Here is a 27,822-nt window from a genome sequence, read left to right as displayed (position 1 = left end):
TTTCGTGGGCAGGAAGCAACTTTATTGGGTGATTTACCCGTCTGTATCCAAACCCTATGCCTTGGGTAAGCTAAAGGACAGGCACCCTTGCATTCCAGAAATATGTTCGCCTCAACTCTTGCTAGGGTGCAAGGGTCCTGAGTGGTCCTGGTGGCTGGCTCAATCTCAGGCAATGATCAGCTCAGCTCAGTCTCTCTCCTACCCTCTGCCGTCCTGGATTTTGCTTCCATGGGATTGAATGTACCTTGACCTCTGGATATTGGCTGATCCTGAGCCCGCCACTTGGTTACTCAATTCAGGATGCATATGAGGTGGAGGGCTGACCCTCCTTCCTGAAACAATTAGGGCAGCCCTGGCCTGAGACAGTTCTCATGGATCCCAATTAGACTCGGCCTCCTGCCAAGGGAAGTCACTCATCTGGTGCACGGAAGGGAAAGTGGTACATCACGTGCGCCTCCCGTACATCAAACCTAAGGCTCTGCTTGGCCACTGATGGTGAAGCAGAGGAGACAGACGTCATGGCACGTCGTGCTGGGTGTCTTTAGAAGGCAAGAACACTAAGTGGCAGAGGAAGACTCTGGGGGTAAGGAGGACGTCTCATTCTTAAGAAGCAAACTGTTTCCTTGGTACACATTTCCATATGGGATAAGCCCACACTACATATGGAGAGAGAGATGTGCGGAGAACCACAGACACCCACACGCTCTGCGCGGGGCCTGCCTGAGGATTCCCTGTCATGGCCCTGCTTCCTCTGCCTCTGAGGTGACCGTTCCCAGTGTGCCAGGGAGAGGAGGGCTGTATAAACTGGGCCCTGACTGTCTGAGGCAACCACTTACATCAAACTCACAAGGCAGAATACATCCGAGAAAGCTCTGAAGTTTTGTGATGATTCACAGGCATCTGTGAGCAGTAGGTCCCCTGAGCAAAGCTGTAATGAAAACAGCAACAGGAGCGCCCTCTTACTGACTCTCAGGCTTGAACCTGTGGCTCCGGATGCTTTGATTGCCATTAAAACTAGCAAGAACATGGGAAAGGTCCCATTTAAAAGCCAGAATATATTTTGCTGAAAATATGAATGTGTGTGTGCCTTCCAGAGACTGTGCTCCCTGAGGGAGACCCGCACAGTTCGTTAGGACATAAACAGGAACAAGAGGTAAGGAAGGGCTTCACTTAGTAGAAAACTAGCAGCATCATTTGGCTCCCTGGGGCATCCCCCAGGGTCCTCATCAAGCAGCCTCTCCGCAGCGGGAGGGGCGTGCCTGGTCAGCACAGCTATAACTCATCCATCATGGCAAGCAAATCATCGCCCTTGCTGGCACTCCGCCTTGGCTGGTCCAAGATCTCAAACTCCCCCATGATCCGAGCCAGCTCTTCGTTCGTCTGCTGGTCCTGTGAGAGAGATGAGAGGTGGAAGGGAATAAGGAGGATGTGTGGGCACCGTGGCCTCTTTGTGCAGTTGGTAGTTAATTTTCCCACCACTGTGATGCATTTCAGTTCCTCACCTGTTTGTCAGAGTAGGGACTACATTACCTGCCGATTAGAGAGGAGAAGGGAGGGCCTTTGGAGTTCAATGTTATTTTAAGATGAGGAGGGGAATAAGATTTGACTTGTGTAATCCCCTGCACACACCTGAGTAGCTTGGATGTTGATAACTTCATAGAATAACTCTTCTGGCCTGGTTAGCGCTGCCTGTCTGCACAAGATGGTAGAGAAATGGGTCAAAGGTTAGGGTTTTCTCCCTGCTAGTGTGGCAAACTGGCCCTTGATAATCTGGCAACCTATTCTTTTCTGCCTCACCTTCTGCCCTTTCCATTCAGCTTCCTACCCCGTCCCCAACCAGTGCACCCTACACTCCAAGAAGTCCTTTTATGTCTCTGTGCCTTTGCACATACTACTGCCCAGAACGTTCTTCCCCTTCCTCTGCTTGGCAAACTCCAAGACCCAGCTCAGTTGCCAACTCCTTCAATCCGCGGGTGCAAAGTCAGTCGCCGTGTCCTCCACTGGAGTGTTTATGACGTGGCGCTCGAGTGACTTGTGCACGTGTTCATGCTCCTACGACACTGGGAGTGCCTGAGGACAGGTCCCAGGTCTTCCGCTCTATCTGTGGGTCCCCACACGTACCACAGTACCTGCCACTTCAGTGGAGAGGGAAATAGAAGGCAACCCCCATCCCAAATATTTGGTTGCGAGGAGCATCACGTGAGATAATGAAGGCAGAGGTGCTCTGTAAACTGTAAAGCGCTGTGCCAGTCTCAGTGAATTGCCACCACTACTGGTTCTGGGGGAGACTGATCCCCAAGATATCATGCTCCGACCTCCTTCTGGTTTCTTAACAGTCTTTTGTTAACATGATTATCTTGACTTCCAATTCTCTCATTGAGTTGTGCTTTGCTAAATGAAACATTAGAACTATTTTTTGAATGAATCCACCAAGTTCAGGCTATTTAATACTGGTGGATTCTTCTTTAACTAGGTTATTGAGTTTGCTGGTATTTCACTTGTGATCTTTACATCTGCGTTTATAAGTGTCGTTGGTTTATAACAGTCATTTTTCGGTTCTTGTCACACTTAGGATTTTTATATAGGTCTTTAAAGAAACAGGCTGAAAACATACTCTTCCTCTTCATCAGTGGTGAAGAGATTCAACCGGAATCCTGGCTCAGGGCCACTGGGTTTCTTAATCTCCATGCCTCCTATCAGCCTGGCCAAGAGATTTAGCTCTTCTTTAGCAAGAGGGTTTGGAGCAATGCTTTCCTGCAGGAACAATTTCATGAGTTTTAGCTACGTGAAGGTGATCACATTTTCTCCTGAGACCCCAGAGCCCTGGGGTGGCATTATAAAACAAGGCAAAATGATAACAGTTTAAATTACTTCTGGGAAGGACTAGGTCCAAATGAAGCATAGAAAACAGGCTTAACCAAGAGAGAAATAACCTGTGTCAGAAGCAGAGGGGACTCTAACAAGGCACAATCCAGAGAGTCTCGAGATCAGGGGAAGGCCCCAGGGATCCCCATTCTCCTCAAATGACCTTCCTCCTGGAAGGAGAAGAACGGTTGCTTCTCCTTCAGGCACTCTAGTGCCCCCAGCCTTTACAAGTGGCCTGGCTGGAGGCTCCAGGTCCAAGGGCACTCATTCCATGGCAGCGACCACACTGCGCTCCGGTGGTGACCGTGAACAGCCCCTCCCCCCGTCCCCCCACCGAATCCCTTCCGTCCTGTGGCTCCCACTCACACTGCCTGGTCCCACTGCAGCCATCCCCCCTCCTCCTAACCTGCTCTCTCTAACCCAGCCTTCCCCGGCTTGGCCTCTTGAATCAGGCCCCATGTCTCTGCCCAGCCACTGCTGCTGTCGTGTTACGACCTAGCCATGTGGGAGAGACACCGCCTCCCCGCCTCCCCCAACACTATGCCTCTGGGTGCCTTTGCTCATACCGTCACCTGGGTTTGTACGCCTGTTTCTCCCTCTGGGCTGTTTAGTATCTTCTTCACTCTACAGCCTCGCTTGAATGTCGCCTCCGCTGAAAAGCCTTCTTGTTCCCTGCCCCCCGCCCCCACGCCCCCGGACAGGACATGTGTTCTGACCCAGCTCTTTACTCAGAATGCTGAGCGAGCATCTTCCGTCTTCTGCCGTGTTGTAGTTATTTGTTCCATCACCGTCTTTATAAGCCCCTTCAGGATGGGACCACATCTAAGCCAGCTCTGTGTCCTGGGAACCCAGCCCATAGACGTAGTTCAGCAGATGTTTACAGAATAACTGAATATTCCATGATTTGTCCTACAGCTAGCTGGTAGCTAGTTCAGTGAAAATTTACACAACAGAATTCAGAGAACCAAAAACCCCATTTTGAACTCAGCTTCCACATCATTACACAGGGAAGCATTGAAAAGGGAAGTTTTAAGGATCAGAATACACACAAGTGCTAAACTCAGCAACCACGGACCTCGTAGCACTGGTACGATGCTATTTCACGTGTCCTGGTGTGTGGTTCCTGCTTAATTATGGTGGTGGAGCCAAGCTTAAAATTACCTAATTAGTCAGATCACTGGAAGTCTCCATGAGAAACTGTAATTTAAAAACCTGTGTGATGGGGACTTCCCTGGTGGTACAGTGGTTAAGAATCCGCCTGCCAATGCCGGGGACATGGGTTCGAGCCCTGGTCTGGGAAGATCCTACCTGCCACAGAGCAACTAAGCCCGTCCGCCACAACTGCTGAGCCTGCACTCTAGAGCCTGCGAGCCCATGTGCCGCAACTACAGCATGCCTAGAGCCTGTGCTCCACAACAGAAGCCACCGCAATGAGAAGCCCATGCACCTCAGTGAAGAGTAGCCCCCACCCGCTGCAACTAGAGAAAGCCCACGCACAGCAACGAAGAGCCAACGCAACCAAAAGTAAATAAATAAATAAATAAATAAATAAATAAACCAAAAACCTGTGTACTGGTAAGGCGGAATGGAGAAGATTGCAAAAAATGAGGGAAATGTTGGCCAGCTCTGAAATCTAGAGATCCCTCCCTCTCCCCATCCAGACTCTTGTATCTAGAAATAAGCTATGAAGATAAACAAGGGAGGCAGAAGCTTACCTGTGTCTGTGCAGCTAAGTTCTCTGATGCTCCAGACACACGGGTTTCCACGGCCCGGTTCACACTGTACCTGGTGGCAACAGAAAACCACGAAAACATCGTCCAGCCCTTTTACCCTGACTTCCTTCCAACTCATAAATATAGTGCATAGTTTTTATTTTGAGGCATTAAAAAGTGTCCAGAAAGGCGCTGGGAATACAGAATACAACTAAGTGGGTGTCAACCACTCAAATTTTGCTTCTTCCCCAAACAAAATATCTGGGAAGCTGTGTGGAAATTTTTTCTCTGGCAAAGTAATGTGTATCGCTGAAAAAAACGTGATCGGTACATGAAGGCCAGGCCCTTTTGGATCGCCACTGCAACAAAGGTTTTGGCTAGTTCTCTTGCATGGCTATTTAAAATTATTTATCTTTTCAACTTGTTAAGTTACCTTATGTTGGGAAATCTGAGGTGCCCTTCGGAAACATCGGGGCTCTGCATGCCGTGTATCTAAGGGAAAATTCCTCCAATTGTCAGCAGGGATTTTTCATAGCAGAAGTCAAGCTGGTTTTTTAAGTGAAGGGACCTCCGTTGGACTTGAATTCATTTGGGGAAGGAGGAATTTGCTTACATATTAGTTCCCAGTTTCAGGACTCGGTCTCCATAGAGTTCAAAAGACCCTTCTTTGGGGGCAGCGACATAGCTCCCGCCGTGCTTGAATTCTGCCTTCTTCACTTCTTCGCCTTTGTTGTTGAACGTTCTACAATACAAAGTAGGACGTGATGACGTGTTCTCCAAGCTTCGAGAGTCTCAGAGGCTTCTTTAATCTTGGTACTATGGGACCAAAGGGAATTCACGCACTGCTTCAAGATAAAGATGCCGGTTGATGTGATGATAGTAATATAATAATAATAATACTAATATTTATTGAGTACATGTTATGTGCCGGGTGCTGGGTAGCACTTTGGAGCATTACAGTATTATCTTATTCATTCTCACAGTAAACATTCAATAAATGAAGAAATAAATCCTGGAGAACTGGGTGGTTTGCTTCAGTGTCTGCGAGGTGACAAGCTGGGATTAAACCTCACCTCCTCACTGCTGTGCTTAACTGAAGAAAAGGAGGGGCCCCAGCAGGGCTGCATTCTACGTGGTGGCCCACATACTGGTTTCCCAGCACCCCAAACATTAGTCTGACAATTAGTGTTGAGAATTCACCTGATGAGTCCGGGAACTTTGGTTCCCCAGGGAAGAGGCCCAGACACTGGCAACACAAAGCGACCGCTGGAATTCTGAACTTTGTCCTTTAGAAATATGGACACCTGGAAAAAAAAATACTTATTGTCATTTTTCTTGATATATTTCCATAGACATATGCATTCTGAGGATGGAAAGTGTGTAATGGCTTAAGAATGCTACCTAAGAGAGAAAAACTCACCGTAACTTAACACCTGCAGAGGTGTAGTGTTTTTACACGGAACTTCTTTGGAGCCACACATCAAATCTTCCAGGTGAGTAGTGCTACCCCTGCCTTAAAGATGAGGAGGCCGAGGTTCACAGAGTGCAATGACTTGCCCAAAGAGAACAATAAGAGACAGGACCAGGATTCAAAACCAAGGTTGACGCCAAATTCCACACCCATTCCTTGGTTCCTTGCCAACTTTGCATACAGCTGTGAGGCTTGAGCTATAAGAACCTCATTATCTCCGTTTTACAGATGAGGAATTGGTGGCTCAGAGGTTAAGACATTTCCTCTAGGCCAGCCAGCTCATAAGGGGCAGGGCTGAGGGTTCAAACCCTTGTGTTTCTGACTCCAAGCTCTCAGCTATGTGCTGGACTGGTGGATCCAGCTGGCATTAGAGTCTGAAGGTCTTCTCTGTGCCTGAAAACCCTACATGATGCTTACTTCTACTCCTTGCTTCGTGTGCTCTGTATTCAGGTCTTGGGCAGGTTAAATCCCATCAAGATTGTAGCAGTTAATCAATTTTATTGGGGAGTTCCCTGGCTGTCCAGTGGTTAGGACTCGGTGCTTTCACTGCTGTGGCCTGGATTCAATCCCTGGTCGGGGAACTAAGATCCCGCAAGCTGCACAACACCACCAAAAAAAAAAAAAAAAAAAAATCAGTTTTATTGGAGCTTAGCTTCCTCATCTGTAAAGTGAGATACATTTGAAGGTCCCTTGAAACTCTAAAATTCTACAAGATTACATTAGTAATATCATCAAGGATAAGCATCTGTTGGCACCAATTATACCAGGTGGTTACACGCCTTTGCCTTTACTGAGATGGTGTCCTCTTAACCCCTCCTCTCCTGTTTTCCCATGGTCCTGGTGAAAACCTATTTCTTTTCTTTCTTTCTTTCTTTTTGTGGCCGCACCACATGGCTTGTGGGATCTTAGTTCCCTGACCAGGGATCAAATCCGGGCCCACTGCAGTGGAAGCATGGAGTCCTAACCATTGGACTGCCAGGGCCCCAAAACCTATTTCTTTGAAAAGCTATTGGATCCTCTAAGAAGACTCCCTGATGCTCTTGGGTAGAGGTGGCCATGGCCCACGTTGTGTCCTCTCTCTTCACACTCTTCTGGGTCAGAACCAAACATATACAAGGTACTTAGTGCACTTTCCCTTCTCGGATGAGGTCCTGAAGGCAGGACCCACGTTTCCTATGGAAGGAGGGAATGAAGGTCACGGAGCTGTGGGGCTGGAGTGCTGGATGAGACATCTCCATGAGCACCCACATTCCACAGGATGATGGTAGGAGTCAGGTGGCCAAGAGGAAGGGAGCCAGGGATGTAAATGCTTGGTGAATGTGGGTGAGTGACTTGGCAGTCGGTTTCAGCAGTGAGGGATCAGTGCAGGGCTTTGGATGGTGTAATGGTTGCTGGACTGGCCTTACAAGAGGAGCGCTAAGTTTGTGAGGGCAGGAAAATAATGATCGGAAGGTGAGGGGGAGAAACTGGCAGAATGCTGACTCTGCTTCTCATATCCTGCCTGTGGATGAGGGAGAATGACCGGCCTCCTTCAGGTGGCCAGAAGACTTCGCATACCGTCTCTGCTATATGCTGAGGATTCCCACATTTACGTCTCCAGCTTGGTGCTCTCCTCTGAGCTCCAGGATTAGGTATGCAACTACCTACTTGACTCTGCTACTTGGAGAACAAATCCAATTTAAATAGAATTGATTATTTTTTCTACTCAAATACACTTCCCTTCAGTCCTTCCCCCGCTCAGAAAATGGCACCAGCCCCTTACGAGTTTTTCTTTCTTCTTCTTTCCCTCATTCCCCACATCCAATCTCTTAGTAAATCTTACTGGCCCTGCCCTGAAGGTATATTCCATACTGCTAGCACCTAATCCAAGTGCTTTCATTTTTACCGAGATTTTGTAACTGCTGTCCTACCTCTACCCTTGTCCCATTCAATTCATCTTCCAGACACAAATCATGTTACCACTCACCTTAAGATGCTCCAGATCTTTGCTTTACTCTTAGAATAAACTCCTTTACTAGCGTCTAAACCTAAGTCAACTGGTAGGTAGGTACCAGTTTATTCATGACTGGCATCTCTTCTGATTAGTTAGTGCCCATGCTACAGAGGTGGTTAACTTTATTTTAAATATCACCCCTGCCTAGATATGCTCCATCCTCATTTGTCTTTCGCTCTGTCCAAGGAGCATATCATGCTTTCTCCTACCTAATGGCATTTGAACTAGCTGTCCCTTCAGGTTGGATGCTCTCGCCTGAGATCTTTGTTATTACACTCTCAACTGAAATATCTGTCCTCAGAAAGGCTGTCCTTGCCTCTATCGTCTACGGATGTACTGTCCAGTATGGTAGCTACTAGTTAAGCATGACTATTTAAATTTAAATTAAATCAATAATTCAGTTTCTCTGTCGAACTAGCCCTATTTCAAGTACTCAACAACCACATGTGGCTAGTGGCTCTCATATTGGACAGCACAGATACAGAACATTTCCATCACCTACAGGAAGCTCTGTTGGACAGTGCTGGTCTAAGGCAACATCCTGTCCCAGTTGCCTTCTATAACTTTACTGTATATGGCCACCTTCCTAAGAGTTATCAGAGCCATAACACGATTTACGTGTCCTCCTTGTCTCTACCTACTAGCACGGAAGCTCCTCAAGGCAGGGCCTCTGCCTTGTTCACTTCTGTATCTCAGGACTGAAAACTGCCTGGTGTAGAGTAGGCACTCAATACATATTTGTTAGACTGACTGGTTTTCCAGGGACGAACTATTTCCAAGTGGAGTGGATAATGGAGTGGAGGTGTAAGGACCATGCTGTGAAGAGGCGAAGATGGAGTTATGTTTTCCAACAACTGGAACAGGGGGAGCACAGGAAGAAAGTCCGTGATAGAAGACGCACGTGTGGGAAGGAGCATTCGGAAGAGGGTGGGTGACCTGAGGGCCCACCTTTTAGGAGGCAACTCTGGAGGGGCTCTGGAGAGCTGAAGGGGTTTGGGACTTGAGATGGCTGTACATAACTGCTCAGCACTCCAAATGGAATCGGTCTTCATGCAGCCTCTGGGGCCTGGGGCACAGGTCAGGCCTTGACCATACTAAGGCCACTTCACGTTGTCTTGTGATATCACAGAAAGCTTTGGACATTAGGATGAGGAGTCTTGCATTTGCTTTGGTTAAACAACGAGCTAGGGAGTTTTCAGAGCTGTGTTTTCTTGATTTAGTTAGTTTTGCTAAAAAAATCTAAAACCTATGAAGATTGTTTTGAACACAGAGAGAATCTGTATAGGCAATCATAAATTGCAGCTGAGCAGAAATACCATTAAAGACCAGATTTGGAAAAGCAGCCAGATGTTACAGATCAGTGGCTGAGTCATGTCACGATATGTGATCCCTATTTCTCTTGATGAACATTCTGATGTTTCATCGCCTGCCCATTTAGCAATTAAAGCTTAATATATTTTGTGGTTTAATATATTTTAATGATTTTGTTATAGACTTATTATTAGGAAAGTCTTTTTATCAAAATGAATTTTATCTTGCCAGAATTGAGAAATCAATATGGCTGCTTATATCACTACAGTCCATAAAATAATGTCCAAATATGCAGTCTTGACAACCATATGATACAGTTTTTAATATTTTAAAGCAATGCAAAACTTAATCTTATTTGTACTTTCATATTTTTAATTTTAATTGATGACTATTGGAGATCTTAATTTATATTGATGTTATTATTGCTCCATCCACAGCAAATGAAATTATTCATGGGGGTTAAAAATAAAATTGACCTCAGCATTGAAATCTATTTGTCTTTCCCTGTCCATAGGAGGGAAATAACAATCAGGTTCTAAGCATATTCTAATTCTTCTTTTTTTTGAATTTTATTTTGTGAATATGTTACACACGCACATATACAAAATTCAAAAGGTTCAAAGTGTGGGAATTCCCTGGCGGCCCAGTGGTTAGAACTCTGTGCTTCCAATGCAGGAGGCACAGGTTCGATCCCTGGTCGGGGAACTAAGATCCCACAAGCCGTGTGGCACGGCCAAAAAAGAAAAAAGGTTCAACGGGTGCACGAGGGAAAGTCAGTCTCTCTTATATCCCTATCCTCCATGTGGTTCCCCACTCCCAGGAGCCAACCACTGTGACCAGTTTTCTGCACATCCTTCCAGAAGCATTCTATAGTCTATACATATATATACAAGCAAATACATATATATTACCTGTGAGGGTTCACTTAATCCTCCTGAAAAGCCCTAAATTAGGTACTGTCATTTCCATTTTTCAGATGATGAAACTAAGGCGTGAGGGAAGTAATTTGCCCAAGGTCATGGAGCTGTGCTGTAGGTGGGATTCAAGCACAGGAGTGCCTGACTCCAGAGTCTGGGCTCATTTTGCTGTATCACCTACCCTCCCATATCAGTGTGTTAAATTCTGGGAAGGAACAAAGTCCTGTGCAAGAGAGACAGGCCCCAAATTCAGAAGCTCAGAAATGTGTTTTTCAAAGTTAGGGTGTAGAACTGTCTGGAGGAGGCAGGGTCAACTGGGAGGCAAGAGCCAACAAGAAGTATGAAGGCCTGAGCTGGGCTGGTGGCGACAGGAATGGAAAGGAGGGTGTGGAGAGTGAAAAGGCAGACTCGATGGGCCATAGAAGCAATTAGAAGATCAGAGAAGGGAAATCAAAGGTGTGATGCTCTGGTTCTGAGCCGAGTGAGTGAGGGAATGGTGGCGCCCTGAAAAGAAGCCAGGAAGTTGGGCAGGACTTGAATTGTGGAGACTAGTTTAGCTACAGACATTAGGTTGTGGGCATGGGGGAGTGTCTCAGCAAGGAGGTGGAGATGTGGGTCTGGACGGCAGGGCTGGGGCAAGGGTTGGGTAGAGGTTAGATGTAGGAGTCATAGGTGGAAGCGTCGGTCGGCAGCCAAAGTGGGGAGGAAAGCGATTCCTCACGAGCAGGGGGTGAGTAGAAGCAGAGGGGGAAGGTTTGGAAACAGGAGGAGGGGGAGGAAAGAGTGAAAGGCAGAGAGATGGGAGAGGTAAGGGAAGGCCAGGACGGTATGGTGCCAGGAAACTCCATGAAAGGCGACAGTTTCATGGAGCAGGAGGGCAGCCTCCTGACAGCTCAGACACTGGAGAAGTCAAGATGATAAAGGCTCGAGAAAAGGTTTTGGAATTGAGATCAGGCTGGTGGCCTGGAAAAGCAAGGGAAGAAGCCATATTTTAAAGAAACACATAAGGTAACTGGGAGGGAATGGTGGCATCACTGTCTTCCTTGGTCCATTGAAAAACTGCTGAGATTTGTTTTGAGCATGGAGCCAAGCACCGAGGATGTTGCTAACTGGGCAGAATCCCAGCCTTGTCTGCCCTGAAGACTTGCATCCTGTCTCCCCAGGACAGCAGCGGCAGGGAGCTCCCGGGCGGCCCACTCACTCACCCTGATGTGCAGGTCCTGGAAGAAGATGAGGAGCGTCTGCCGGATCAGCTGGAACTCCCCCGCAGAGAGACCCCCGTATATCTGCGGAGGCAAAGCAGATAGAGGCATTCCACTTTCAGAAGTGAGATGGAGGGGTGGGATAGGGAGGGTGGGAGGGAGGGAGACTCAAGAGGGAAGAGATATGGGAGCATATGTATATGTATAACTGATTCACTTTGTTGTAAAGGAGAAACTAACACACCATTGTAAAACAGTTACACTCCAATAAAGACGTTAAAAAATAAATAAATTAATTTTTAAAAAAAGAATCTGAAAAAGAATATACATATATATGTGTAACTGAATCACTTTGCTGTATACCTGAAACTAACACAACATTGTTAATCAACTACACTTCAATTAAAAATAATAAAATTAAAATTAAATAAATAAAAATTAAAAAAAAAAAAAAAAAAAAGAAGTGAGATGGAAAGTACAGACAGGCAGGGGTGGGTGGATGGATGCCCAGGGATGGGAGCCAGAGAGCAAGGAGAGGACTCAGCTGCTGGGCAAGAGGGCCAGCACTGCACCCTTGCCTGAGGGACAAGCCCCACGGTGGCACACCGAGCAGCGCGCACCTTACCTCCCCTGTTCCCCACGATTCTATAGAACATCCACCACCAACTCCCTTTCAGAAAAGTTAGGAGAGAACAGCTATGCTCTGTATCGTTGCTTCCCCAGTTATGAAGGCAACAGTGAGAGGGTATAAGATGATAATGTCTCTTGTGTTTCCAAAACGGATACCTGTAGATTTTGAGAGTTTTCTGGGAGAGGCAGGTTTTGTCATTCCTCTCACCCTGTTCTCTTTGGCATAGAATCTGCCTGTTCGTAACAGAGGAATGAGAACGAGTATTGGGGCTGAGAGGTGATAAACTGACGATATGCTTACTTCAGTCAGCTGCTGGAAAGTCTCATCCACTTGATGCAGGATGTTTGGGGAGTCTTGGATGAATCCCTTGATGGCATCTAAATGATTGAAAGTGACCAGCAACACATCCTTGGGACGAGGACACAGCAATACTTGATATTTGAAAGCCATTGTCATCAGGTCATAGAGCTGCCAACCCATACATGAATAAAAGAAATAGGACCATAAAGGCAGACATCAGAACCTCAAACAATTCAGTCGGCACTTACCGGAAACCAATTCTGGGCTTATCATGCAGCTCAGTGACCATATCTAGTCATCACTCAAACCAAGACACTGTTGAGAGTAAAAAGGGGTGATAGTAATAATTAAGCTGGGACAACAGGAGTAAACCAGGATATTCCTGGGCAAACCAGGATTTCTGGCCAGCTTACATGTATTGTTGATGGAATACACATGAAACAGTACAGGCAGCTGGGGGGCCCTGGACAAGGTGCTGGGCGTGGAGAATGAAAACCCAAATTCAAGTCCTCCTTGCTGCTGACTTGTTGGATGGTCCTGGCCAAGTCTCTTTGCCTCTCTAAGCCTGAGTTTTCTCATGCGTAAAAAATATTCCTGGGACTCCCCTGGTGGTCCAGTGATTAAGAATCCTCCTTCCAATGCAGGGGACATGCGTTTGATTCCTGGTTGGGGAACTAAGATCCCACATGCCATGGGGCAACTAAGCCTGCACGCCAGATCTACTGAGTCCGTGCACTCTAGAGCCCATGTGCCACAACTAGAGAGCCCGTGTGCCACAACTACTGAGCCTGTGTGCCACAACTACTGAGCCCGTGTGCTCTGGAGCCCATGCGTCACAACTAGAGAGCCCATGTGCTGCAACTGCCGAGCCCGTGTGCTCTGGAGCCTGCACGCCACAACCAGAGGGCCCGGGCACTGCAACTACTGAGCCCACATGCTCTGGAGCCCACGCACTGCAACTGCTGTGCTCGTGCTCTCTAGAGCCCGAGTGCCACAACTAGAGAGAAGCCCGCGTGCTGCAACGAAGGTCCTACATGCCATAACTAAGACCCGATACAGCCAAATAAATAAATAAATAAATATTAAAAAAAATACTCCCTAATTTCCCAACATTGCAGAACAGCTGAGAGGAGTAAATGAGAAAACACATGTGAAAGTGGCAAGAATGAAGTTCCACAACTGTATGAGATGAAAAATGAAACTTAGTAAGAGATCAACAAGCCCCAAGTATGGTATGACCACCCATGAAGATCAGAGGTGAGACACTGGTGAGGACCAAAGTGCTCACGATAGGCTTTGTGGAAGAACTGGGCCTGCTACAGACTCAAGGCAAGGTTCCAGCTGGCTGAGGGAGGGGAAAGGCATCCTGGTGGAGGGCAACAGCATGCGTGAGGGTCTGGAGGCAGCCACAGCCATGCTATTTTCCTGGGAGAAAGAGTAGAGCAGCCTGACTGGAGGGGATGGTTTGTGTTTGGGGTGGTGGGAAATAAAGGTGGGTACGGCAAGGTTGGAATATTAGAGGTTTTAGAAAGATGGACAAGATAATTTAGACTAGATGTGGTAGGAATTAGGGGGCTACTGAAATGCTCTGTGCTGGTGTGATAAAAGTAGTAATTAAGTGAGATTGGTGACTCTGGCCATGATGAGATGCGAGAGAAGGGAGAGACTGGACTGGGGAGGATTAGCTGGTGCCTGGCTCCTAAGAGGGTGGCAATAACATCTACTGATTGTATGAATGAAAGAAATTTTGTTGGAGTGACCCAGATGCAAGGCCTGGAATAAAGATGGTGGGGATGGATAAGGAAGGGAAAAGAAGAGCATGTGACACACTCAGGAGGAAAGCCGTCAGTACATGGTGCTTGCCTGACTGGATTCGGGGGACGATCTGAGGGCTGTCCAAAAGGACCACAGCATTTCCAACTTAGTGCCTGGGAGATACATGATGCTACGACAGAGTCAGGGGAGTATGGGAGAGAAGGTATGGACACATCTGAGGTGGGCTTGGGAATTAAACTACAGCCACCTGAGTGCTGTGCGAGCACGTGGATATGCATGGCCTCAACTGATCCCCTTTAATTTCACAAGAACTCTATGAGGTACGTATTATCCCAAGTTTAAAAATGAAGAAGCTTGCCTAATTTCACAGAGCTGGTACTTAGTAGTAGGGTGAGATTTGAAACTAAAGACGATCAGATCCTGAAGCACGTGCTAGAACCCTCTACACGATCCCCTTTTTCCAACATGCAGATAAACATCTCGCTTAGAAAGTGGCTTACAGCAGGAGCAGCCTGGCGTGTGTGTGCATACACACACGCAGGCGTGTCTGATACTAGAGATGTAGATTTAAGACTCTCCACCATCATCATCAAACATTAAGTACCTGGGACATCCCAGGTGGCGCACTGGTTAAGAATCCACCTGCCAATGCAGGGGACATGGGTTTGATCCCTGGTCCAGGAAGATCCCACATGCCGCAGACCAACTAAGCCCGTGAGCCACAACTACTGAAGCCTGTGCGCTTAGAGCTCGTGCTCTGCAACAAGAGAAGCCACCACAGTGAGAAGCCTGCACACCGCAACGAAGAGGAGCCCCCGCTCGCCGCATCTAGAGAAAGCCTGCACGCAGCAACGAAGACCCAATGCAGCCATAAACAAACAAATAAATAAATTTATAAAAAACAAAAAACATTAAGTACCTGTTGTGTACAGGGCACTGTGCTAGGAATAAAGGATAAAAACAGGTATAGGATGAAGAAATGAAAGTTCAGATGAGTTATTCAGTCAATTGCGTCTCAGAGCTATTGGTAGAAAGAAGACTTGAACCCAGGTTTTTTAATTCCAAGTTTTGTGTCCTTTCTCAGTGGAAACCTAAACTTTCCTAAAGGCAGAGGGAGAGAAACAAGCAGAGAAGAGAAGATACCAAACATTTATCGAACATCTATGTGCCAGGCCTTCTTGTATCATTGTATCTATGTTTCTCACTTAATCTTCCCACTAACTGATGAAGTAGCTGTTATTATCCCCATTTTATAGATGAGAAAACGGAGGCTCAAGGAAAGAAAGTAACTTTCTAAAGGTAAGTGACAGAAGGTAAGAAGGCATAGTTAAAGGCAGTCTTGGGGCTTCCCTGGTGGTGCAGTGGTTGAGGGTCCGCCTGCCGATGCAGGGGACACGGGTTCGTGCCCCGGTCCGGGAGGATCCCACATGCTGCGGAGCACCTAGGCCTGTGAGCCATGGCCGCTGAGCCTGTGCATCCGGAACCTGTGCTCCGCAACAGGAGAGGCCACAACAGTGAGAGCCCCGTGTGCCGCAAAAAAAAAAAAAAAAAAAGGCAGTCTGTCTCTCTGAGGTTTCCAGGTACCAGCAATGAGACAGTGTTGATTTTTGCACACCTGGCACCTACTGTCAGTCCTCATGATTTATAAAAATTCACATAATGAAGGGACTTGAAAAGGAATTATTATTATCATTATTTAAAAAACTAACTGAAGTCCATGTATAATTCAGATTTTATTAGTTTACCCTAATGTCTTATTTCTGTTCCAGGATCATACATTATATTTAGTCATCATGTCTCCTTAGGCTCCTTTTGGCTGTGACAGTTTCTCTGGCTTTCCTTGTTTTTGGTGGCCTTGACAGCTTTGACGACTGGTCAGGTATTTTGTAACATGACCCCCGAATGGTATTTGTCTGATGTTTTTTTCATGATCAGCCTGGGGTTGTGGGTTTTTGGGAGGAGGATCACAGAGGCAAAGTGTTATCCTCATCACATCATATCAGGGTACCACCACATAGCTTATCACTGTTGATGTTATCACCTGTTGAGGTAATATTTGTCATGTTTTTCCACTGAGAAGTTAGCTGTTTTCCCCCTCCTTTCCATACTGTCTTCTTTGGAAGGATATCACCAAGTGCAGCCACATTCAAGCAGTGGGGAGTTATGCTCTCTATCCCTGAGGGCAGAGTATCTATATAAGTGTTTGGAATTCTTATGAACAGGAGATTTATCTATGCTCTGCCATTATTTATTTGGAATTATTCCTTTTAAAATCAGAGTACCCCAAAATTGGTTTCGCAAAGAAACAGATATGTATATATTATAAATATTGGGTTGGCCGAAAAGTTCATTTAAGATGATTTCCGTAAGATGTTATGGAAAAACCCAAACGAACTTTTCGGCCAACCCAATAAAGACTGAGCAGTTTTAAGGGGCTTCCCTGGTGGCGCAGTGGTTGAGAGTCCGCCTGCCGATGCAGGGGATGCGGCTTCGTGCCCCGGTCCGGGAGGATCCCACATGCCACGGAGAGGCTGGGCCCGTGAGCCATGGCCACTGAGCCTGCGTGTCCGGGGCCTGTGCTCCGCAACGGGAGAGGCCACAACAGTAAGAGGCCCGCGTACCGCAAAAAAAAAAAAAAAAAAAAAAAAGACTGAGCAGTTTTGAATTTGCTTTAAAAAAAAATTGCCTGGTTTGCAGAGCTGAGCTTTGTTAAGGAAGAAGCAGAATTAAAGCTTTTAGGGTTGGGTGCTTGTATTGGGTTAAGATGTTCCTAAACATGGACATGCAAATCAGCACACTCTTTGGGTGACATAATGGAATAAACAACACAGGGGTTGGTGCAGATGACTTCTGAGGTCCTTCCCAACTTGAAACTCAAGAACAACCCATGTTTACATGTGCCTGTCTTTTGCCGGGCACCACTGCATACGTCATCTCATTTGACTCCAGTCTGTGATCATCCACAGGAAATGCAGCCCAGGGGACAGAGGCAGCTGTCTGCTTACCTTATCCATGCTGGCCTGGTTTAGTCTCATGATGGAGGCGTGAGCCAGGCGGTCGTAGACTGTCCTCAGGGCCTTTTTGGAATAGAGCTCTTGGAGTTTGAACAATTCCTCCATAAACTTTCGATTGAACATGGTTGAGATGATGTCATTCAGAACTGTAGAGACAAGAGAAGATGCAGCTGAGCAAGGTACTGGCGGAAGCTTTATTCAGGAAATGCTCTCTGTGTACGAATGGAATGGAGGAGCTGGCCCTGTGTAGAGTGGGGATGTGGATGTGTTTGGTGAGATCTGCTCTCTGGGGAGAAACCAAACAGGTGTCCCAGTAGAAAGCAGGGTCAGGAGTGCTTTATGAGACCATCTCAGGGCAAACATACATGTGACAATGTACAAATATGCTGTGCTTCAACGGTTACAAACCACTTTTACATACATTATCTCACTTGGTGATAGGGGATAAGTTTCTTCTTTCTTTAAAATAGATTCCTATTAGAATCTTTAAAAAAGATTCTTTTCGATTAGAGCTCTACCTTAAAATGAGAAACAGCATCATGCTGTTTTGTTTGTTTGTTTAGCAAGTATATAACATTTTTACTTAAAATTAAATTTTATAAAAATGGGACCTACAATGGTAATTGACTCCTTTTTTTGCAAAACAGTTTACAAAAATAGACAAGTCTACCCACTGGTTAGAGATTAAAACTTTTATAATGTTTCCATAAGATGTGTACTTCAGATAAACACCATTTTAGAATGCCTTAATTTCTATATATGATCTATAATATTGATATTATACTGTAGTGATATGTCTCATACTGTTGTTCAGATGGAAAATGTCCATACAGTGAGAATAAAAGGTCCTAAGGCATTTTATAGAAACCAAAGTTTCTATAATTCTAGTTTTTCATTCACTCATTCATTTAGATATTTTGTGCTACTCAAATAACATTAGTTGAGGGCTAGGAAAGCCTTTTGGTACAAGAAATAAGAACAGGTATGGTTGAACACAGATTATTCTTAATTAGGCCAGATATATTCCTGCCTAAAGGTGAGTGTATATGGATGCTGAGACTATACATTCATAGTAATTAAAATTTGAAAGAAAACTGGTTACTTAACATAATTATACAAAATCAATTATCAAACATGGGTGATTATTGCTGAAAGATACAGACGCCTCTTTCTCTTGCCACACAGAGGACACACCAGGGTGACTGGCTGTGGCCTTGTATCTTAGAGAGTAAAGGCAAGGTCATGATTTCGGGCGCCCTCTCAACCGGTAAGTAACTGATAGACGTACATTGAGGGCTCAGGCCAGCATTTTAAAGTATCTCAAAGAGCAGTTTTGGGGAGAAGCGGGGAGCTGAGGGCTAGTCATACTTAAATCTTAAATGGAAGGGCTACAGAGAGAGGGCAGAGGGGCAAGGCAAACACCTCCCTCCCCATGCCCCCCCCAGACACAAAAGAACGAACTGACTCTGACTCCTTCCAGAAGTGTTTAACTCACACTTGACCTTTGGATTTTACTCTATACTCCATCCCATTAGTGAGGAAGAATCAGATCCATTACCAACACAGGGCATCCCTAACACTGGACAGTTCCAACCCAGGGCAGCTTACCCTCGATGGGCACTAACACTTCCCCATTGTCTCCCTAGAGACAGATGAACTCTTCTGGGTTTGCCTCAGGCACAGCCTTTTGCCTTTGACCTAACCAAGCAAGGACCTACCTGCAATAACTTGGGCTTTCTGACATTTTTCTTACCACAGCCTATACAACATGTAGAATTTTGCAAGGAAATAGCTACAAATGGAAAGACACATATAAAGCCTCAGAAGAGAGAATCTGAAGAATTTTCCATAGGTGTATGTAGGCCAGGGAGGAGTGCCAAAGAGGAAGAATTCAAGTTCAAGAATCACATCAGCTCTGATTATGTTCATGCTTACAAAGAGCTCCCACTCACTTAGGGGCTGAAATATGTCCCTAGGGTCTCTGAGCCTTTAGCAGAATCTAGGAAAATAGCTTAGACTCAAATAAATCAGCTCTAAAGGAAAGAAAATCCCAAGGTGATTGTTAGCTACTCTGGCAAAGTAAAAAGCAAAATGAAACCTTTCCCCCGGGAAGTGAATAAGCTATGTATCACCGTGGCTCCTTGCACGAGAACTTCCAGAAAGTTCTCCTGCTGGGAAGAGAGTACAACAGGCCCTGTCCCTGTGGGCAGAGCAGTGAACACAAATGTCCCCAAGAGGAAATGGCCGTTTTACGGTTGGGCCCTGGCACCCAGAGCGCCCACCTTTCACTTAATTCTTTGGAAAGAGCTTGGGGGCACAAATTAACATGCTTCACCTAGCACTTGGTTGAGGTAGGCCTGCTGAGTACCAGACACTGAGATAAACATCAGGGCACAAAGAGGAAGTAAACTTTGTCCTTGCCCAAGAGTAGCAGCCCACACCGTATTCCAATTAAACCTGAGAAATAGTTTTAACCTGATCTGTCCGTTGGTGTTGGTGTTAATTTCTGGCACTCTCCTGAGCTCTGCATACTTTCATGAGGCAGAAATGTGCTAGCAGCCAGATTTCATCAGGAGACTAAAGCCAGGGAGTGGGGTGGTTTATCACAGGTGCACTGGAAGGGTCAATAGCTGAGTTCTTAACGTAACAGGCTTCTAATCCCGGGTTCAGATTATGAAGTCAGTTTCTGCTTATTATTTTTGGACGCTTAAGTTAAGATGAATTCCAGTGGTTCAATTACTTACACGAAGAGTCTTCAAAATCCATACTTCTCAACTGAAGTTCTGCCGTGCATCAAGAGATGGGCCAAAAATTGCTCAAGAGAAGTGGTGAAAGATGGTTGTGAAATATTATAAAAGAGTATCGACCACTTCGATTGGGCTTTTCTTTGAGCCTGGCCTGATGAAATAATTCTCTTGATGAAAGCAACTGAGTTTTTAATCAGCTACCTCTGCTGTAAATTTTATTGTTTATGGGAACATACAACTTGGTACTAAGGGTAAAACAGAGAAGCTACTACTTCTGGATGATTACCATGTTTTGAAGCCTTATTATGTTCCAAGTACTGGGCTTAGAATTTTCCATGCATTACCTCATTTAAACCCCAGGACAACTCTGAATTATTATCCAATTCTGTCAAGGGGGAAAACTGAGCCTTAGAAAAGTTAAAGTCCAAGATCACACAGCAGACGGTGGACTTGAAATTAGAATGGGGTTGTTTGATTTTAATGCTTGTGCTTTTAAATATATACATTATCTCCTCAGCATACTTGGTGTATGCTTGGTGGGGAGAGGACTTCAAATATCGAGGACGTTGGCTATGACATGCATAAACTATACCCAAATGTCAAATGATGGAAGATATTCGTGACGGTTAAAGGTGAGAAAGGCGAAGGTTTTATTCTGAGGAATCGACAACTTTTTCAGGTTTGCTGCCAGTTGTAGGTGAAGAGGAAACTGAAGATTTGGCATGATAAGGCCATAGTGCATGCATGTCATATGCCTTCTGAACGCAATCCTGGTGGCCATGCAGCCATAGGCTTCCATTTTTCTCGGTTGTTCAACGGATATCTCCGTGTGTTAAGCAGAACAGCTCTTAGGCTACACGATGCTATCACAGAATTGTTTTAAGGATGACTAAATAGGACAGCCAACCCAGAAATATAGCTACTGCTCCAGCTATCCTTGCAAAGCTTGGAACTGATGAAAAGGGACAAATACCTCAGGTGCAATATGGTCCTTTGGCCAATGTTTCCTTGGTTTTCGTCTTCCACTCTGTATTTATTTAAGTAAAAGATTCAAATGTATAACCAATGTCTCAGCTAAAGAGAAACTCACACCTATTCTTTTATTGGGAAATATTTAGAGTGGTCCCACTTTAAGCCCCACTGATGAAGCACTGGGTGAACCTGTGGATGCAGACTGAATACATGCAGCCCCGAAATAGCATACCTCGTTTTCTGTCCACCTCTGTCCATTCATCTACATGAAGCATATAAAAAGAAAACACCAGTTCATGAAGCAAGAACGTTATTTTCAATGAGGCTTTAAAAATACCAATTCCAATTACCTGGCTTATGAAACTTTATTTTGCATGTTTGCATTCATGTTTAATGCAAATGCTCTGCCTTCCATCTGAAACTCTTAAAAGGATGATGGTTAAACAACAAGTTCCCAAAAAAGCTCTAGGGAGGCTATATCTTACAGAGGGTGGCTTAGGAGGAGAGGAAGCTCAGGAGGACTAGCTACCCTGGGGTTTATCTTGAAAGGCTCAAGAAGTCATCCCCTCTAACACTCTGAAAATACACATCATTCAATACAAGGCTTTTAAAAACACTACCTTCCACAAGGAAGAATAATCCCAAGAACAGGGAGAGAAAGGATTTTCTTTCTTCACAACCAGATTTTCTTATTACTGTAAGATTTCGCTTTCTAGAGTACAGACAGAACCGCTCAAGTTAAAAAACTTGAAACGTGAATTAATAGGGAAAAAAGTCTATTTGTTTCTGATTTACTTTTTATATAGAGAGGCATGACTTCCACGTAAAAAGAGGGAAATAACGATGGGACCACTGTACAGAAAGCTCCTGAGGACAAAGGTAGTCAGGGAGATGCCAAGAAGAGACCAAATAAGGAAAAATGTACTTGGCTAGAGAAATCTGTGAGAATCAAGACCCTTTATGAGTTGAGACCTGGCTCTACAACTTACTAGCTAGATAACTTCAAACAGCTTGGTTAACCTCAGTTTCTTCATCTGTGAAAGGGGGATAACTGCACCTACCTTGTATGGTTGTTGTGGGGACGAAACAGACACATCAGGCACTTAGCTGGCCTCTCTCCTAATTCTGCTTTCTCTACTGCAGAACTTTGGACACCACCCATAAAGGATGGTGATTTTTTTTCCTTAATTTTTGGGGAGAGATTTCAATCTAGAAAAACCACCCACAGATAAACAGAGTTCTACACACATCCACATTTCAAAAACATTTTGTATTTTGGTGTAGATTGGAAACATTTGCACTAGATTGTTTGAGAGGTGATTTCTGAGGTTATAAGCAAAGCATGTATGGCAAAGCATGTATGTGCCTTCAGTACACAATACCAACAGCTTTGAAGAGACTGGCCTGAAAGCACAGCCAGTGCCATGTCCTAACTAACTGCAAAGGGTTCCCACTGCAATGTCAGGCTCCTCTGGGAAAATTCATCCTCTTTCTCCCACAAGAGTCACAGGGTTTAGGAGAGAAAACACTGGGGAAGCAGCACCAAGAGTCTGGCCTTCTAAAAGCAGAGGGGCTTCCCTGGTGGTGCAGTGGTTGAGAGTCCGCCTGCCGATGCAGGGGATACGGGTTCGTGCCCCGGTCCGGGAGGATCCCACGTGCCGTGAAGCGGCTGGGCCCGTGAGCCATGGCTGCTGAGCCTGCGCGTCCGGAGCCTGTGCTCCGCGATGGGAGAGGCCACGACAGTGAGAGGCCCGCGTACCACAAAAAAAAAAAAAAAAAAAAAAAAAAAAATTAAAAGCAGATGCTGGCTTCTTGGGCATAATGTCCGCATCTTCTATCATTTCGTGGCATTTATTTTACAGGTGGTCTTGCCTGATAGGCTCGTGGGAATTCAGAGACATAGAGCTGCAACCCTCTTGAAGATGTGTTTGGGAACAGAGGGGCTGCCAGGGGCTCGCCTACCCTAAGGGACAGTGATTACCTGCTGCTGACGAAACAGAGCTGGCGAACACATGCCCAGGGCTACCAGGCACCCCTGCAGGCAGTGACAATCAGCTCCAGCAGAGGTCTCTGTCGTGCTGTGTGCTCCTGGCCCCCTTCCTCCTGAGGATCCGGGGAGGGTAAAGGATGCCCTGTTTTTCTATTATTTCTCCAGAGGACTTGTTTGTGACAATTCCACTTTACTTATATTTTGAGTGGGAGGTAGGCCCAAGGATATCCAGAGCTGCGTGTTAAATTGGAACTCGAAAAATAAAAACAGAACCTCACAGCATTTGGTTGCTCGGTACTACACTGTGATCTGTGCATCCTGGGGAAAAAAAACCTTAATGGCCCCATGCCTCAGTTTCCCCTTGTCAACTGAGGAACGTAGACAAAATGTAAGAGGTTCTTACTTATGAGTATCTTTAAGAGGGTGGGAGTGAGGCAAAGGCAGCTTTTATTATTCTCGCAGTTGCTTAAACATGGGACCGCATTCAATATGCAACACTCAAAAGTTGCCCCACAGAGACAGCACTTCCTTTCTGTTGAATGCTCAACCAGAGGCTGCACTGCGGGGAAAAACTGCAAGATCTGCACTGGCCTTGTGGGAGCAGGATGACCTCCAGGAGACCAATTAGTTGTATAAGGCAGTGAAAACATCTAGAAGAAATACGATTTCCATTCAAAGCTTCAGTGAGGACTAGTTTACCGTGTCTGGTGTTTTATAGGCCTCCGTGCAGGGGCATTTGTCACAGAGGCCCCTGCTCCTGCAGCCACACCAACTCTAAGTAGTGGAAGAGATGAGTGTTTCTCGATGTTTTGAATCCCGCACTCTCTGCCCTGCTTTCTCGCTCTGTCTTCTGCAGGTCCTCATCAACCAGCTACTTACTGTCATTTCTTTTATAAAATCAGTGGTTATACTGGGTTTTTTTTTCAAACCTCTCCGTCTCCTCCCAATCTTCCAGTCCCCTCCCCACCCAACTCCCCCCACAAAGATTCTGATACAGTCCCCTCGGGTATGGAAGTACAGGGCAGCAGTTAAGGATATGGGTGAAGAGTATGAGCTCTGGAGTCTGATGACCTGGGTTCAAATCCTTTACTCTTCCTCTTACCAGCTATGTAACCCTGGGCAAATTAGCCTACTTTCTCCATCTGTAAAATGGGGACAGAAGTATTACCTATATGATAAGATAGTTGTGGGGATTAAGATGTTCAGAGACGTCTATGGTACATGGTTAAGTGCTTAATAAATGTTTGTTGGGGCTTCCCTGGTGGCGCAGTGGTTAAGAATCCGCCTGCCAATGCAGGGGACACCGATTCGAGCCCTGGTCTGGGAAGATCCCACATGCCGTGGAGCAACTAAGCCTGTGTGCCACAACTACTGAGCCTGCGCTCTAGAGCCCGCGAGTCACAACTACTGAGCCCACGCACCTAGAGCCCGTGTTCCGCAATGAGAAGCCACCGCAATGAGAAGCCCGCGCACTGCAGTGAAGAGTAGCCCCCGCCCGCCGCAACTAGAGAAAGCCCACATGCAGCAATGAAGCCCCAATGCAGTCAAAAAAATAAAATAAATAAATTTTAAAAATGTTTGTTGTTGTTGTACTAGGAAGACATATCCCCCAGGTTTAGAATCAGTTACTGGACAGACTGATCAAAAGCGCTACCTCCAGAGAATGTGCACAAGGGCTGCATCAGGCTCCACCCAGCATCTCACATGGCATCTGACACTCAACCAAACTGTGGAAGGAATGAGTATGTGAAGGTGAATTACGAAAGGTGGCTGAAGCTCCCTGAGACTGTATCTAGCAAACCCGGAAGGACTGCAACTCCTGAACACAAAGGAAGCCAGTCCCCTGGTATTCACAGGGTCTTGCCCAGACTGCCTCCTGAAAGACTGCACCTGCTACACATTGGGTTAAACGTGTTAAATACATGACCTCATTCGATCGTTACAAATTCATTGTAAGGTGCATATTATTATTCCCCTTTTATGGAGAAAGAAACAGGCTTATAGAGGTTACACTCCAAGGTCACACAACTAGTTAAATGGCAAAACTGGAATTGGGACCCATATCTGTATGACTCCAGAGAGCATGCTCTTAATTGCTAATTTACACTGCCTTCCAAGATGCAGACTACCAGTCCAAGAACTACCTGTCAGCTCACGAGTGCCAATAGCCCAGATGAAATCACATAACATAGCGCCAAGGAAAACAGAACCCTCTTGAGGAAGAAATGGCAATGTCATACAAAACAGCAGTTTAACAAACATTTACTGAGCACTGATTTATTCTGCTGTTGGCATTATGCTGGGTGCTGGAATACAAGATGAATAAGACAATCACATGGGGGAGACAGACGCATATACAGACCATTTCAGTATAATCTGGCCAGCGATAAGGTGGAGAGGGACACACTGGGGTGCTATGGGAGTAGGCGCAGGCCCTTTCCCATGCGGAGATGAGAGGGAGATGGTTTTTAAGCTGAATAATGCAGGATGCAAGGGGATAACTAGCATGGAAATGGGAGGTGTGGGGTAGAATGGGAATTACTAGCATGCAAACACGAATGAACATGCTTTAAATGGAGACCTACAAGCAGTTTGGTATTAAGATACACAGTAGGAGGCAGGCAGTGGTGAAAGGTGGGACTGCAGAGGTGGACAGAGGTCAGATCAGGAAGGACCCTGAAATGTCCTGCCAAGGACTTGGCCTCCATCCAGACAGCAGTGGAAAGCTGAAAAAGGGTTTCAAGTAGCAGGAGGTATGGACGGATTTGCAGTTTAGAAAGCTCACTGGCAGCTGTGTACTGAATGAATGGAGGAGGTATGCTATAGGGAGTTCTTTTATCTCTTTATGCATGGACTTGGACTCAGTTGCACAGGTACAGTAGTGAATATCTGAATACGTATGCTTAACATCTGAATTTGTATGTTTAACATCAATGGAGCATACAGAGACTGTTGGAGAGAATAAATGTTTTAACCAGCGGCTATGTCAGTTACCTTTATACCAACTTTTCTTCCTCTACCTTGAAATATAATATCTCCTTCATAGTTAATCCAGGAAACTTGGTGAAAACAGTTGTTGGTTGAGAAGAGGGTGAAAAATGGAGAGAAGAGGGGTGGCAGAGAGTTCTGGGTGGCCATTCCTCTGGGGTTAGATGTGCTGTGCATGGGAGGCACATTTTGCACTTTAGAGGCTCTCATATCATTACTTCCACAATTGCATTCTCTCCAAACAATTGTGAAGGGAAAAGATTTACAACTTGTCTTCTATTTTCTTATTTATCTATGTTACTTCAGAACCTCACCTTTCGAGAAATAGCTTCTGAACTTAGCAAGACTGGCTTCCAGTTTATGAAGGAGGATACCACACAGAGGAATGGAAGCTCAGAAGCTTCCCTGGGGGGAAAGAGGATGCTCGGACCAGCAGAGAGTGTCTCCAGGTGGTGGGCCACTGGGACTCCCACATTTGGGAGGGACCGGTTGTCAAGAGAGATTGGGAAATCACCTCCAATTTAAGGGGATGAGTAACTGGCGGGGAGATCAGGTTCCCTAATAATATCCAACGGGGGTATTAAATCCCTCTGCGGTGAAGCAATCTTTTGGGGACTTTGCTCATGAGGGGCTCTGCCTGGATGGGGCTGTGGGTTGTGAAAGAGGTCCCTGGCTACGAGAGAGCAGGGTGCAGGGGTGTTGATCAGTGTGTAAAGGGGCCTGGCTGGGGAGCTCTGGCTGCGAGAGCGGGGGCGGGGGCTGGCTGCGCGGGCCTGGTCCCTCTCACCTTTTCGGGCCTTGTCTCCCGGGATGTTCTGGGCTCGCAGCCGCTGATCCAGGATGTAAAGCATCTCCCCACCCAGGTTCAAGAAGAGCAGCGGTAGCGCCCGCACCGACATGGTGCCGGAAGCGAGCGCAGCTGGTACAGAGCCCGGAGCTTTGGTAGCCAGAGGCCTGGAGGCCCGTCAGACGCGTCCCCGAAGCCCAGTTGCTAGGCAACACGGCGGACTGCAAAGAAGGGCCAATCAACAGGCCGCTTGTTGGGAGGCGCCCGGGGGCGGAAGCGTATTGGGCGGGGCGGCGAAGACCTACAGGGTAGATTGGTCCGAGACGCAGGTGGGAGCGGCGTGAGCCTTCATCCTGGAGCGCCGGTTTTGAGTTTCTTGAGCCCCGGCGGATGGGTGAGGGCCTGGCAGGGCTGGCGGCACGGCTTCTATCACGCGGTCACCCTCACCCCGCCGGGCTGCGTGCGCACGTGCGTACGTGCCCCCTGAACGAGGGAGACCCAAGCAAAACTCCTTTAGAGCAGACTCCGGGTTTGAATCCCAGCTCTGAAGTTTCCTCGCTGTTCGACTTGGGGCAAGTGTTTTGAGCCCGGGCTTCCTCATAGGAAAATGGAGGGGACACCCACCTCCCAGGGTTGCAGAGAGGACTTACTGCGATCACAAAATGCCACGAAAGCACTCAATAAAATGGTAACTGACTTTTAGGTGGGGGAAGGACCAGAAGTCCTTGAATTATCTGCATTTCCTCCCTAAAAGCTACTTGGAGTGTAGCCCCTCCTGTTTGATACACCGGGAAGCAAACCAGGCCTTTTCACATCTGTCCCACTCTCGGCCGACGCGTGCTGGGGGTTCTCCGAAGCTACCCCCCACGCTGTTAAGCAGGCCTGGCATCCAATTCTCTGCTTTGAGGTCAGTGACCACATACTTCACCCCCATCTTGAGCTCCAGGATCACCTTCTCATCAGCTGTTGCACATTTTTACTTTGATGAGCAACCATTTCTGTAAATTTCAATACTTCTATGACCAACTCATCATCTTCCCCTCCAGCCAATGAGACTTGAAACCTTAGCCTTGGTTTCCAACTTCCTCCCCCTGGTCCTCTTATGTCACCAATTCTGCTTTTTCCACCAAAATCTTTCTCAAATTT

At 46.3% G+C, this 27,822-nt stretch overlaps 1 protein-coding gene across 2 annotated transcripts; it reads right to left on the bottom strand.

Moving 5' to 3' along the window:
- On the bottom strand, positions 1 to 26,894 carry OSCP1 (organic solute carrier partner 1). Of its 2 annotated transcripts, XM_067011372.1 has the most exons (11): positions 26,677 to 26,880; positions 21,144 to 21,173; positions 17,184 to 17,338; positions 12,403 to 12,570; positions 11,475 to 11,555; positions 5,778 to 5,881; positions 5,191 to 5,319; positions 4,581 to 4,650; positions 2,615 to 2,754; positions 1,630 to 1,693; positions 1 to 1,389 (listed from the first exon to the last, which is right to left on the bottom strand). In XM_067011372.1, the coding sequence occupies exons 1-11, from the start codon at positions 26,786 to 26,788 to the stop codon at positions 1,273 to 1,275; spliced, it is 1,170 nt and encodes a 389-aa protein (XP_066867473.1). In that variant the 5' UTR covers positions 26,789 to 26,880; the 3' UTR covers positions 1 to 1,272. The 2 variants fall into 2 exon arrangements, with proteins under 2 accessions (XP_066867473.1, XP_058903219.1); XM_059047236.2 differs by lacking the exon at positions 21,144 to 21,173 and having other exon boundaries at positions 26,677 to 26,894.
- Between the last annotated feature and the right edge of the window lie 928 nt (positions 26,895 to 27,822).

This window comes from Kogia breviceps, chromosome 1 (genome assembly GCF_026419965.1).
Source record: "Kogia breviceps isolate mKogBre1 chromosome 1, mKogBre1 haplotype 1, whole genome shotgun sequence".
NCBI classification, from domain to species: Eukaryota; Metazoa; Chordata; class Mammalia; order Artiodactyla; family Physeteridae; genus Kogia; species Kogia breviceps.
The sequence above is the reverse complement of the archived record's forward strand: the minus strand, read 5'-3'. Positions and strand labels throughout refer to the sequence as shown.